Below are 14,780 nucleotides of genomic sequence, written 5' to 3'. Positions count from 1 at the left end.
GAGCGCCCCTTTTTATAGGCCGGAGGGAGGCAGGGGAGGGGTGGCGCGTATTAACGTCGGCACAGAGCGCGATGAGATGCTTCACTGCGTCTCTGCGAAAACCGCACCGTCGCTGCGCGCCAATAACTTCCGCCGCGAGGTAAGCGACGGTTGGGTTAAAGTTGAATGTGCCGCTGACGCATCAGGCCCGCATCTTCTCGCCTCGCTTTTCGTTGTGTCCGACGTGTCCAGAGCGTCCCCTGTGTATTGGGCCGCGCCGAACGGAAGGAAGGCTTTAGCGCGCGGCTGGGAAAATTTTTTGTCCGGCGCGTCCAAATTTCTTTGGAGGATGCTTTGGGGGACGCGGCTGAAGATGCTCTTAGCTCTCCTTACACACACGTCAAAACGTAGAGTAAACCGGAAAGTGGTTTTGCTTCCGAGCTCCGGTACGTGCTCTTGCCATTTTATGTTATCTTTTAAAAGCATTTATATATTTTATCAGAAAACCTAAAAATAAGTTGGAGATTGTTAGTGATACATCTCACAATCATAAATCTCAACCCAAAAAAAATATTTTTATTTTGCGCTAGACAAAATGATAAAATCTGATATGTCTTGGAGATTTGAAAATGTACTACTCAGATCTACACTTTTATCATATTTTTGTACCTAAGAATATAAAGTATTTGCAATAGATATTTTGCACGTTTGTGACATACATCATCGACTATGTGGAGATTGTTTTAAGATCTTTTCGAAACTCAAACATATATATGATTTTTGTGTTTTTTAAACGAGATCACTGATATCCATGTGCACTAAATCTTCATTCCAAGTAAACCCGCTATACAAAACATCAACCAGAGAGAGGTATCTACCACTACTACCACTACCAGCACTCTCCAAGACGATCCGATAATATTACCCTAAACCCTAGGGGAGCCATGGCCCTAGCTGGCACCCCACTAGCTCCGTCCCTGCCTACATGCACACCAAAACGTAGAGAAAACTCGTTGTACAAAACAGACAACACCGGAGAGAATAAGTATGTACAGGCGATCGATAATGCTACCTCTGTTTCAAAATTTAAGTCTTTTTTGGAAAGCTAATCGTTTTCTAAAAAAATGCTTGTATACCGAAATAGAGGTAATACTAACGAACGATAGCGATTCTCAATGAAGACGGTGAACCTAATAAGCGATAGTTTACATGCGACGATGGCGTTGTACTGTCTAGGTAGGTGTGGGCAAAAACAGTTTTGCGAAGGAGTCCAGCCGGAGGTCGTGCTTTGTCTCGAACCACCGCTTCCACTACGACAAATCCACAACGTAGGCCGGATCCACGTGGAAGTACAGCTGTAGGAGGGCTTGATGGCAACAAGCTACATGTACATTAACTTGTTGGGACTCCAAGCTCTAGATGGCTATAATCATATGTAGGACACCTCATATATGATTGTAAAACAATAATAGTACATAGAGAGATATCAAGCTACTGCCACAAACCCTGAGGGTGGACTAGTCCCTCTACATCATGAGACGATGGAGATGATGTTGGAGGACTCAAAGGAGCAACCAACCAGGGTGGCTTCGGCGGCATTCCAATCTTAGACGAAAGCAAAGTATTTGTCTCTATTGAGGTGTACTTGTCATGGTGGCCTGCTCTTCGCAATTTTGTGGAAAAAACTTATACATAGAGGGTTTTATGTGAAAACAGTATGGAAGGTCAGAACGTGACATGGGATGTTATAGCCCTCCATGCCACCTCTTGGCCCATCCAGAGTTTCTTCATTCTATAAAAACCTGCGTGTATTTTTTGCAGGTCTTTTTGAGTTCAGGAATGTTCTTATGAGAATGCAAAGTTCGAAAAACATGAAATTCCGCTTCGTAGAGTTATAACCTAAATAAAGAGATGCTGTGAGAATTCTCATAAAACATAAAATATTAACTGAAACTTTAATTATGATGCAAATATAAATATGCTAGAATATAACATAATAAGCTACAATGTTTTTGGATACCTTTCTGACATATCAATATCCACCAAGCTTAACTTATGATTGTCCTCGAGCATAAAGATGAAAAAACAAACATAAACTTTGGAGTTCATTATCAATAGATATCAAGTAAGTATAATCACTTATACTCAAAGTATAATAATTTGTTACAAAAAGAATAACACCAAGCAATCATCATATAAAGTAATAGGTAACATGCATGAACTTCAAAAATATAAAACACAATAAAATATTATGCGCTAAATTACTTCTTAAAAATATCATGGACAATGATGCAAACTTGTGTGCATGAGTGAAATATAAGGAGGCTTATGCAAAATGGAATTGTTCCCGAGCATTGGTCTAAATTTTATTTAAAACATTTGCCTTTTGATTCACAAACTAGTAGATAGTATCCCCAAACAGAAAAGTAGGGATTAACATATGCTAGAGCTTACTTGATTAAAAACATAAATAACTCATTTTTTTGGAAGTTGTAGCTCAAGCCAAGGTTCATCATATGCATGGAGTTTCATTGCTCTTATCATTAGCATCTTTTATTTACACCTTATGTGTCTTTGTAAATTCCTAAATATTAGATGATGGATATGAAATATAAATGTACTTTAGTTGACATCGAGTTTGAAGTGTCTCATACTCTTTGAACTGACTATAGTCATAACAAGAATATCATGATATCTAGATCATCTAGTTGTTAGATCAAATGAAAAAAAATCGCATATGTCAGCATGCATGCATCTGGTTAACAAGTTAATAAATATCACCCTCAATCTTACAAATATTTCATACACCTTCTAAAACATAAACCTTTTTTTATCCTTCACTGCACCATTGTGATTTTTAATGCTATTGCATTTTTTTAATTCACCACCATTAGCATTTTTTTGGAGGGATTGTGCCCTCATATTTTCCTTTCAATACTTTTGTAGTTTTATTCAATCCTTAGGGTGTATCAAGCTTGTGCTTCACCGCACAAATAACAAGATTTTTTGAATTCTAAAAATATTATATGCAAAATTGCTTGAAATAGTGGAAAATGCCATATATAAGTAGATATGATGGACATAAATATGAAAAATAATTTGTTTGAAAGGGATTTGAATGCATGCACTATATCATATTTATTACGTAAAAAGCCAGCAAAAAGAGAAAGTTGAGCACTAAAAGGAACAATGCAACGGTGTACATAGTACAACATATTTCCTATAGTGCAATATAAACTTTTTTTTAGAAATATAGTACAAAGGCAGATGTCCATGCGCATACACTCACCCACATGAACGTACTTACGTACACACACCCTACCTCTGTGTGGGGTTGGATCTTGAAATTGACGAAGTCACCACAGACGACTCCTTGTCGATGGGAACATCGTCTCTCACTGAATGAATATTCCACTTTTATACATAGATGTCAAACCTTAGGTTTGAAAATTGGTAGACTGGTGGTACAACCATCCTCCTAACCACCCAATCTTAGATTGGTTCTCTAGTGCAAGATAAACTATAATTCTACATTAATGAGCTAAATGGAGACATTTGTGTATGTTCTTCCCATAATGTATTACAGTGGAGACATTTGCGTATGTTCTTCCCATAATGTATTACATTTTGCCGAGGAAATTTTTTGCTAGTCGCAAGCGCATTTTGGTTTTCCTCTACTGGTGTTTCACAATTTTATTCAGCGTCAAAAAATACAATTTTAATTATTTTTGTGCTAGACTGAAACTGCATCGTGGGCGTGACCGCGAGGAGGCGGGGAGCCGCTTGGGAAGAGCGGCAAAGCTGAAAATCAGAAAAAACTGAATCAGCTTACCCAGCAGTTCACCATCATTCTCAATCTGAACTTCCATTTCTATCCAACAAGAGTTAGGGGAAACGCAAAACAGCAGCTGCGCCGGCATGGCCGCCACCGCCAAGGACGTCCGCGCGGTCCACGTCCCTGACGAGGTGAGTAGGTGGTGGGATACCTTCAACAGCGGCGTCCCCGTCGACGACGACGAGCAGGATACTGAGGAGGAGGAGCCGGTGGTGGACTCCGACTCCGATTTCGAGCAGGTGGCGCAGGAGGAGGAGCAGAATGCGGGCGTGGCGTTGAACGAGAGTTACGGCAAGATGACGGCGGCCGCCCGCGCGCGCGTCGAGGAGCAGGGCAGCGGTGGCGGCGGCGCCGCCCGTCATGGCGATGGTAATTACCTCTTTTCTCGCATCATCTTTTTACTCGGTTCTCGCCACGGACAATCATCTCGTTTGGCTGCACGAATCTGGGAAATCGCGTGGCCATTTTAGAATCCGTCGTAGATGGGGAATTTTGGGTTTTTAGTCACCCAGCGGCAGACCTAGGGTTTCGTGCCGAAAGCCGCTGAATCGACGGATCCACATTTTGAATCCTAATCAATGACCAGCCAACGGGATTACGCAGGGTATGCAGCCAAGACAGTTGTAGACGAACATCATTTTCCAGGAGCAGAGCATGTGGTACTGCTGCTGCTGCTGCATAGTATAATTTTAAATATCTGCAGTTTCTGCACAATAGATGTAAGTTAAGAAATGGTACTAATCAGCCCTGTCTGCAGTGTATAATTAATGCTTTCCATACGGTTCCATCTTGAGTGGAATTGATGCTCTATCTGTGATATTCTGATGTGGTGCTTCAAATGGATTGTTGTTGAAATGCAGAAGAGGAGGTTTCTCAGGATGGCAATGTTCAGACTAAACGTGGGTTTCTGCTTGGGAGGAAGAGGAAAGCAATCGCGACCCGAAGCAAACCTGAGGCTACTGAAACTGAGATCCACGGTAAAAATTGCCAGGGTATAATTACCCCTTTTTGCAATTTGGGTACTTATAGAGCACAATGCCCATGTCTTCTGATGCAATTTCATCATGAGTAGGATGCATGTCTTTTCTTGTACATGAGATTGATTGCATTTCGAGCGGCGTGTAAATGAAATGTTCAAATATTGATACACCTCATCCCCCGCCATGGCCTCCTGGCCATCACAGCAACGCGTCCCCCGCTGCTCTTACAACGAGACCAGTGCGGCAGTGCCACTACGCGAATTAAGCTTTGACGGCGGCCGAGACAGGGAGATGGATGGCCTTGATTCGGAGATCGGTATGGGCGACGGGCTCGATTTGAGGTGTGTTCGAGCTCGATTTGAGACGCAGTGAGGTCCAGCGGCAGGGAGCGTGCAACCTGAAAGTTTCGTGGCACCAATTTTTCATGGGATACAGGAGCCTGCATATTATGCCCCCTGTCTGTTTACAGGTCAAGTGGGTGTTTTTATAGGACCATGTATGAAATTTGCAGGATGGGGGGCTTTTATTTGATCTGCTAGAGTGGGGGGTTTCGCCCATGTATTCTAAAATTCTCCCTCGGTCTCTCCGTTCACTATTATAAGATGTTTTCGATATTTCTATGTGGACTATATACGGTCTGAAATGATGAAACACGCCTAGATACATGCATCTTTTTTTTGGAAAATCTAAAACATCTTGTAATAGTGAACGGAGGCTGTAGCAGTTTTTGCAGAGGATGGGGTGTTTTAAGTTATTTACTTAGTACTCGCATATTTCAATTTCACCATGCCATTTCTCAGTGATATTTTTTTTATGGATGCAGGGGAGTCTCTGAGAGCTGAAAATGAAATTTTGAGGCTGCAGATTGTGCAAAAGACGAAGGAGCTCGAGGTTGAAAAGATTCGGAGACTTGAACTTGAGTTGCTTCTGAAGAACAAGGAGAACAAGTCCCTGAAGAAGCAGAACAAAGCGTTGAGAGCTGAAAATGAGCACTACAAGGAGACTGTAAGTAAATGAATTTTAACAATGGCCGGTAATGATTCTGTCATATCTTTATCTTTCTACAGACATAGTAACATTTAGTTTCAAATGGGTGCTATAGTGTGTACATTAAGTAAACAACCTCTGTAATTCTTCTGTTCAGTATGTGTAATTTTTTAGATAATAACCATTTTTTACAACGCAATAAATTTATAGAAGCTGCAAGTATTGGTCCTGGTTGTATTTTCTACTGCTGCCAGCAAATCTTCCAATTACAAGTTGCCTCTTATAAAAAATAATTTTCCACTCACAAGAGGTTGTATCTATTTATTTACTGAGTAGATCCTTGTGTTTACCAGGCAAAGCCACCAAGAAATCCAAGGCTGTGCAGGTTCTGTAACAAGTATGTAGTCGGCCATGACTACCGCAACTGCCCCGAGAGGTGCGCTTCCGCTTCTTCTGAACAAGATGAAGCTGATGATTCCAACTAGCACTCCTGAAGTTATGCCGTGTTAATACCTAGCCGATAGGACTTAATTAGATAGAATCTACTGCTGTCTCAGAGTCAAGAAATTAACGTTCCTTTTGTTGCTTCTTTGCGGCTACACGATCTCTAATGCAGTTAGTTACCTAGTAATGTATTTGCTGCAGAACATGAAAAATGTCGGCAGTGCACTTGATCTGTTCAGTCATCTATGATATTTATGTGAACTTCAAGGTTTTATCTAATTAGTGCTGAGTTTCTGTTGCAGCTACTGACGAGCATGGAATGGTTATAATAGGAGGATCACGTGAAATTCTTCTCAACAAGATTGCATTAATTGCGCTCATTGTGATTAACTTCCTGTGTGCTAATGCTAATGAGTTAGAACTGATACGAGGGGGTAAAACTTTCTGGGTAATCTGTAGTATTTTGATTCGTTCTGTCTATTCGTTCTTCCTACGGATTCCATTTCTACACCTCAATCTCAAAGGAATTTCAACCTCTTTTTTACACTCTTTCGCGTAGGATCGAGGCACTTTTTATATGTTCCTTCCAAATGGCCATATTTCTGCAGTTTTTCTCTATTTTGCAATCCTCTATTTCGTACTTTGCAATTCTATCTTTTGTTTTTTGTTTTTTTTGCTATTCCTGTGTTTTGCAATACTGTGATCCAAAGAAGCCCATGCATTGGACATTGGACTAGGGGTCCTTCCACGGTAGCTTTTTATTTATCTCTGTTTCGTGAACCTTGTCGCTTTTTTTTGTTGAGTTTCTGTTTGGAATCTCGTTCTGAGTTACATATGGGTATGTAGTATCCACCATCCAGTATGTAGAGGCAGAAAACTAAATTCTTATGGGGTTGTATCCACTTGATGTGCGATGAAGAAATAATAAGAGAAAATATGTTATGTGAAAATGGAGGTCATATATGATTGTAACACGGGGTGCAATAGTTGTTGAGCCGATGCACGAGCATCTCGCCCCCGAACCCAGCCTAACAAGAGAGTAACATGGACTTACATCCTCCAAAGCATCCTCAAACGGCGCCGAAACGGCGCCGGATCGAGCGTTTGCGGGACATGTTTTGTGTTAGGGCAATATACTTGTTGTATTACCGGGGGTCAAAGGCCACAATATATAGTACATGTACAGGTGGACATATGCAGAAAGCCCTCTAACATATGAGGAAACTATAATATACAGATATATACATCTAACACCCCCCCTCAAACTCATGGTGGATCCACAACACTGAGTTTGGAGAGTAAGAAATTATGTTGCGCTCGAGTCTGTGCCTTCGTAAAGAAATCCGCCAACTGCAAATCTGAAGGCACATAATGAACCGCAACAACATCATCTACACGTGTGTAAAAAGCATCAACACCGATATGCTTGGTCAGCTCATGCTTGACCGGATCACGTGCAATACTGATAGCACCTGTCTCGTCGGACAAAAGTGGAGTGGGTGTCGTAGCGGAGACCCCAAAATCTGCAAGCAACCACCGTAACCAAGTCACCTCAGCAATCAACAAAGCCATAGCCCGCAACTCAGCCTCAACACTCGAACGGGAAACTGCGACCTGTTTCTTCGTCTTCCAAGCAACAAGCGAACCACCAAGAAACACACAGTAAGCAGAAGCGAACGACGATCTGTAGGATCACTCGCCCACGTAGCATCCGAATAGCACCGGAGTCGGAGAGAGCTGGACCGGGGAAAGAAAAGGCGACGAGTGATCGTGCCACGAAGATAACGAAGAACACGGAGGAGATGACTATAGTGAACAGTGGTAGGAGATGAGACAAGCCGACTCCAGAATATGAACAGGATAAGAAATATCAGGACGAGTGACAGCAAGATAGACAAGACTCCCAACAAGATGGCGATAACGGGTGGGATCAGGAAGAGGATCACCATCAGTAGGACGAAGCTTAACATTAAGCTCCATCTAACATTAAGCTCCATAGGAGTATCGACTGTGCGCTCATCCCCAAGAGCAGCACGAGCAAGAAGATCCTGAATGTACTTTTCCTGAGAGATAGAAAAGCCATCAGAAGTGGAGGAAACCTCAATGCCAAGAAAATAGCGAAGAGGACCAAGATCAGTCATAAGAAACTGATCACGAAGACGAGCCTTGACAAAGGCAATATACTCCGGATCATCACCAGTAATGATCATATCATCAACATAGAGAAGAAGAAGAGTACGTCCACGAGGAGAAGTGTGAACGAAAAGTGCTTGGATCATGAAGACTAGGAGAGAAACCAGCAGCGAGTCACCACGAAGCAAAGCGCCCAAACCAGAGCACGAGGGCACTGTTTGAGACCATAGAGAGAACGTCGAAGACGACAAATCATCCCATCGGGAACAGAATACCCGGGAGGAGGCTGAATGTAAACCTCCTCACTCAACTCGCCATTAAGAAAAGCATTCGAACATCAAGGCGGGAGACGGACCGGCGGCGAGCAGAAGCAACAGCAAGAAGGGTACGCACGGTGAGTCATATGAGCCACGGGGGCAAAAGTCTCATCATAGTCACGGCCGTGCTCCTGCTGAAAGCCACGAGCCACAAGACGCGCTTTATAGCGCTCAAGAGATCCATCAGAACGAGTCTTAATTTTATAGACCCACTTACACGTGATAGGACGAACACCAGAAGGTGGAGAAACAAGATCCCAAGTGCCAGTGCGCTCAAGCGCAACGATCTCCTCAGCCATGGCAAGCTGCCATTCAGGATGACGCTCGGCATCCCGATAAGAAGTCGGCTCGGAAACGACAGAGAGACCATACTGACTAGGAGAGTAACGAGCTGGAGCACGACGCTGACGGACAGGCCATGAAGGAGGAAGGTCATCAGCAGAGGACAACTCATCAGAAGAAGTGGAAGAAGGGACAGCATCAGAAGGATCCGAAGCCGGAGAACGAGGAGTACTAGGTGGACTAGACGGAGGAGAGGACGGCGCCGAAGGGGGCACATCAGGACTAGGAGGGGAGGAGACGGGATAGCGGGGGGTGCATCCGGAAAAAGAAGAAAAGAGATATCATCCACCGGGTAAGTACCCGAGGTGGGACGAGGATAGAAGGGACGCGTCTCATCAAACGTGACATCACGAGAGATGCGCATCCGACGACCAACGGGGTCCCAACAGCGATAGCCCTTATGCTCATCACTCGTATCCGAGAAAAACACACTCAACGGATCGAGCGGTCAGCTTGGTGCGATCGCGAGGAGGGAGAAGAACATAGCAAACGCAACCAAATAAACGAAGTGTCGAGTAATCCGGAGAGCAACCGGAAAGACGCTCGAGAGGAATGCCACCTTGAAGGGCAGCAGAAGGCTGAATGTTAATGAGGTAAGTCGACGTAGCGACAGCCTCAGCCCAGAAATGCGGTGGAAGAGAGGAAGCAATCATCATAGCACGGGTAGTCTCAAGAATATGACGATGCTTACGCTCGGCGACACCATTTTGAGCATGGGCTCCGGGACATGAGAACTGGGCAAGGGTGCCCTGCTCAGCAAGAACACCACGCAGGTGCTGGGAGATATACTCTCCTGCAGAGTCAGCACGAAACACACGAATAGGCGTGGAATACTAAGTACGAATCATGGCTGCAAAACGCTGATAAATAGAAAGCACCTCACTGCGAGAGTGCATAAGAAACAACCAGGTGTATCGCGAAAAATCATCAATAAACAAAATATAGTATCGATGACCCCCTTTCGAAGGAAAGGGAGCCGGACCCCAAACATCCGAATGAACTAAATCAAAAGGTCGCCGAGATACGGACGCACTAGTAGGATAGGGAAGCTGAATCTGTTTGCCTAGCCTACAACCCTGACACGAATGCAAAGACACGTCTCCTGAGACAAACCCCAGAAGACCACGACGAACTAATGACGATAAACGGGAGCCACAGAGGTGACCCAGCCGATGATGCCACTGCTGAAAAGATCCGAGTGACGGAATCGGCAACCGCGAGGAGAACCGGTAGATGAAGTGGCGGTAGAAGGAACGCGAAGCCAATCTAACTCCCAGAGCCCCGGGGACTCAAGGCTGCGAGGGCCAGCTCCAACCGGGGCATGTGTACGGCGGTCCTGAACGAGCACAAGAATCAGCATCAAGAATGACGCTACAACCAGAATCGATAGGCGACTAGCGGAAAACAGATTCATCTTAAGACTAGGAACATGAGAAACATCGGGAACGAGAGAAAGAGGTAGTAGAAAGGGTGCCTCGACTGGAAACAGGGAGAGAGGTACCATCAGCCGTGATAACACGAACGGGCGAAACAAGAGAGCGAAGAGCGAGAAAGAATAGAAGACGCAGAGGTCATATGAAAAGAAGCTCCGGAATCCGGATACCACGGGGATGACGTACTCGATCGTGTGGAAGGTGGTGGTCGCGCGGTGCCGGAAGAGCCGGGCACGGAACCGGCGGTACCCGTCGAGGAAGAGCTCGTACCGGCGAGCGGACCACGAAGACCACGGATAATGTCCCGATCGGATAGCGCAACAGCGAGAAGATCCTGAAGAACCAGCACGACGACGAGTAAGATGCGGCGGGGCTGATGGCGTGTAACTCACACGTTCGTTGGGAACCCCAAGAGGAAGGTATGATGCGCACGGTAGCAAGTTTTCCCTCGGAAAGAAACCAAGGTTTAATCGAACCGAGTAGGAGCCAAGAAGCACGTTGAAGGTTGATGGTCGCGAAATGTGATGCGGCGCAACACCGGGGATTCCGGCGCCAACGTGGAACCTGCACAACACAACCCAAGTACTTTGTCCCAACGAAACGAGTGAGGTTGTCAATCTCACCGGCTTGCTCAGTAACAAAGGATTAAGCGTATCGAGTGGAAGATGTTTGCAAAGAAACGAGTAAACACAATTGCGATAGATTGTATGCTATGTAAAGAATAGGACCGGGGTCCACGGTTCACTAGAGGTGTCTCTCCCATAAGATAAAAGCATGTTGGGTGAACAAATTACGGTCGGGCAATTGACAAATAGAGAAAGGCATAACAATGCATATACATGATATGATAAATATAGTGAGATTTAATTGGGCATTACGACAAAGTACATAGACCGCCATCCAACTGCATCTATGCCTAAAAAGTCCACCTTCGAGGTTATCATCCGAACCCCATTCGGTATTAAGTTGCTAAGCAACGGACAATTGCATTAAGTATGGTGCGTAATGTAATCGACAACTACATCCTTAGACATAGAATCAATGTTTTATCCCTAGTGGCAACGAGCACATCACAACCTTAGAACTTTACATCACTGTCCCAGGTGTCAATGAAGGCATGAACCCACTATCGAGCATAAATACTCCCTCTTGGAGTTAAGAGTACAAACTTGGCCAGAGCCTCTACTAATAATGGAGAGCATGCAAGATCATAAATAACACATAAACAATAGATTGATAATCACCATAATCATAGTACTCTCTATCCATCGGATCCCGACAAACACAACATATAGAATTACATATAGATGATCTTGATCATGTTAGGCAGCTCACAAGATCCAACAATGAAACACAACAAGGAGAAGACGACCATCTAGCTACTGCTATGGACCCATAGTCCAGGGGTGAACTACTCACTCATCACTCCGGAGGCGACCATGGCGGTGTAGAGTCCTCCGGGAGATGAATCCCCTCTCCGGCAGGGTGCCGGAGGCGATCTCCTGAATCCCCCGAGATGGGATTCGCGGCGGCGGCGTCTCTGGAAGGTTTTCCGTATCGTGGCTCTCGGTACTGGGGTTTTCGCGACGGAAGCTTTAAGTAGGCGGAAGGGCAACGTGGGGGGCCACACGAGGGGCCCAGATGACAGGGTGGCGCGGCCAGGGGCCAGGCCGCGCCGCCCTGTGGTCTGGCCACCTCGTGGCCCCACTTCGTTATCTCTTCGGTCTTCTGGAAGCTTCGTGCAAAAATAGGACCACGGGCGAAGATTTCGTCCAATTCCGAGAATATTTCCTTACTAGGATTTCTGAAACCAAAAACAGCAGAAAACGACAAGCGGCTCTTCGGCATCTTGTTAATAGGTTAGTTCCGGAAAATGCATAAATATGACATATAATGTGCATAAAACATGTAGGTATCATCAATAAAGTAGCATGGAACATAAGAAATTATCGATACGTTGGAGACGTATCAGCATCCCCAAGCTTAGTTCTGCTCGTCCCGAGCAGGTAAAACGATAACAAAGATAATTTATGAAGTGACATGCCATCATAATCTTGATCATACTATTTGTAAACATATGTAATGAATGCAGCGATCAAAGCAAAAGTAATGACATGAGTAAACAAGTGAATCATATAGCAAAGACTATTCATGAATAGTACTTCAAGACAAGCATCAATAAGTCTTGCATAAGAGTTAACTCATAAAGCAATAAATCAAAGTAAAGGTGTTGAAGCAACACAAAGGAAGATTAAGTTTCAGCGGTTGCTTTCAACTTATAACATGTATATCTCATGGATATTGTCAACATAAAGTAGTATAACAAGTGCAATATGCAAGTATGTAGGAATCAATGCACAGTTCACACAAGTGTTTGCTTCTTAGGTGGAAGGAGATAGGTAAACTGACTCAACAATAAAAGTAAAAGAATGGTCCTTCAAAGAGGAAAGCATCGATTGCTGTATTTGTGCTAGAGCTTTTATTTTGAAAACATGAAACAATTTTGTCAACGGTAGTAATAAAGTATATGAGTTATGTAAATTATATCTTACAAGTTGCAAGCCTCATGCATAGTATACTAATAGTGCCCGCACCTCGTCCTACTTAGCTTGGACTACCGGATCTTTGCATGCCATGTTTCAACCAAGTGTCACAAAGGGGTACCTCCATGCCGCCTGTACAAAGGGCTAAGGAGAATGCTCGCATTTTGGATTTCTCGCTTTTGATTATTCTCAACTTAGACATCCATACCGGGACAACATGGACAACAGATAATGGACTCCTCTTAAATGCATAGGCATGTAGCAATGATTATTATTCTCATATGAGATTGAGGATATATGTCCAAAACTGAAACTTCAACCATGATTCATGGCTTTAGTTAGCGGCCCAATGTTCTTCTCTAACAATTTTGCATGCTCCAACCACTAAAATGATAGATCCTTCGGACAAGACGGACATGCATAGCAACTCACATGATATTCAACAATAGTTGATGGCGTTCCCCGAAGCATGGTTATCGCACAACAAGCAACTTAATAAAAGATAAAGTGCATAAGTACATATTCAATACTACGATAGTTTTTAAGGCTATTTTGTCCCATGAGCTATATATTGCAAAGGTGAATGATGGAATTTTAAAGGTAGCACTCAAGCAATTTACTTTGGAATGGCGGAGAAATACCATGTAGTAGGTAGGTATGGTGGACACAAATGCATAGTAGTTGGCTCAAGGATTTTGGATGCATGAGAAGTATTCCCTCTCGATACAAGGTTTAGGCTAGCAAGGTTATTTGAAGCAAACTCAAGGATGAACAAGTGCAGCAAAACTCACATAAAAGACATATTGTAAACATTATAAGACTCTACACCGTCTTCCTTGTTGTTGAAAACTCAATACTAGATATTATCTAGACCTTGGAGAGACCAAATATGCAAATCAAATTTTAGCAAGCTCTATGTATTTCTTCATTAGTGGGTGCAAAGCATATGATGCAAGAGCTTAAACATGAGCACAACAATTGCCAAGTATCACATTATCCAAGACATTTTAGAATTACTACATGTAGCATTTTCCAATTCCAACCATATAACAATTTAACGAAGAAGAAACTTCGCCTTGAACATTATGAGTAAAGCCTAAGGACATATTTGTCCATATGCAACAGCGGAGCGTGTCTCTCTCCCACAAAGTGAATGCTAGGATCCATCTTATTCAAACAAAAACAAAAACAAAAACAAACCGACGCTCCAAGTAAAGAACACAAGATGTGATTGAATAAAAATATAGTTTCGGGGGAGGAACCTGATGATGTTGTCGATGAAGAAGGGGATGCCTTGGGCATCCCCAAGCTTAGACGCTTGAGTCTTCTTAAAATATGCAGGGGTGAACCACGGGGTCATCCCCAAGCTTAGAGCTTTCACTCCACTTGATCATAGTATATCATACTCCTCTCTTGACCCTTGAAAACTTCCTTCACACCAAACTTTAAGCAAACTCATTAGAGGGTTAGTGCACAATTAATAATTCACACATTCAGAGGTGACACAATCATTCTTTACACTTCTGGACATTGCATAAAGCTACTGGACATTAATGGATCAAAGAAATAAATCCAACATAGCAAAAGAGGCAATGCGAAATAAAAGGCAGAATCTGTCAAAAACAGAACAGTCCGTAAAGACGAATTTAAAGCTGGCACCAGACTTGCTCAAATGGAAAAACTCAAAACTAATGAAAGTTGCGTACATATCTGAGGATCACGCTCGTAAATTGGCAGATTTTTTCGAATTTTCTACAGAGGACTGTGCCCAGATTCGTGACAGACAG

The 14,780-nt window shown here is 43.5% G+C and overlaps 1 protein-coding gene across 1 annotated transcript; it reads left to right on the top strand.

The window, feature by feature from the left end:
- The first annotated feature begins 3,897 nt into the window (after positions 1-3,897).
- LOC124647297 lies at positions 3,898-6,305 on the top strand. Its single transcript, XM_047187260.1, has 4 exons — positions 3,898-4,183; positions 4,675-4,791; positions 5,618-5,799; positions 6,135-6,305. Exons 1-4 carry the CDS (start codon positions 3,898-3,900, stop codon positions 6,264-6,266), a joined length of 717 nt encoding a protein of 238 aa, XP_047043216.1. The 3' UTR covers positions 6,267-6,305.
- Positions 6,306-14,780: the final 8,475 nt, after the last annotated feature.

The sequence above is a fragment of the Lolium rigidum genome, chromosome 4, assembly GCF_022539505.1.
Source record: "Lolium rigidum isolate FL_2022 chromosome 4, APGP_CSIRO_Lrig_0.1, whole genome shotgun sequence".
In the NCBI taxonomy this organism is placed as follows: Eukaryota; Viridiplantae; Streptophyta; class Magnoliopsida; order Poales; family Poaceae; genus Lolium; species Lolium rigidum.
This window is presented reverse-complemented; position numbering and strand designations above follow the sequence as displayed.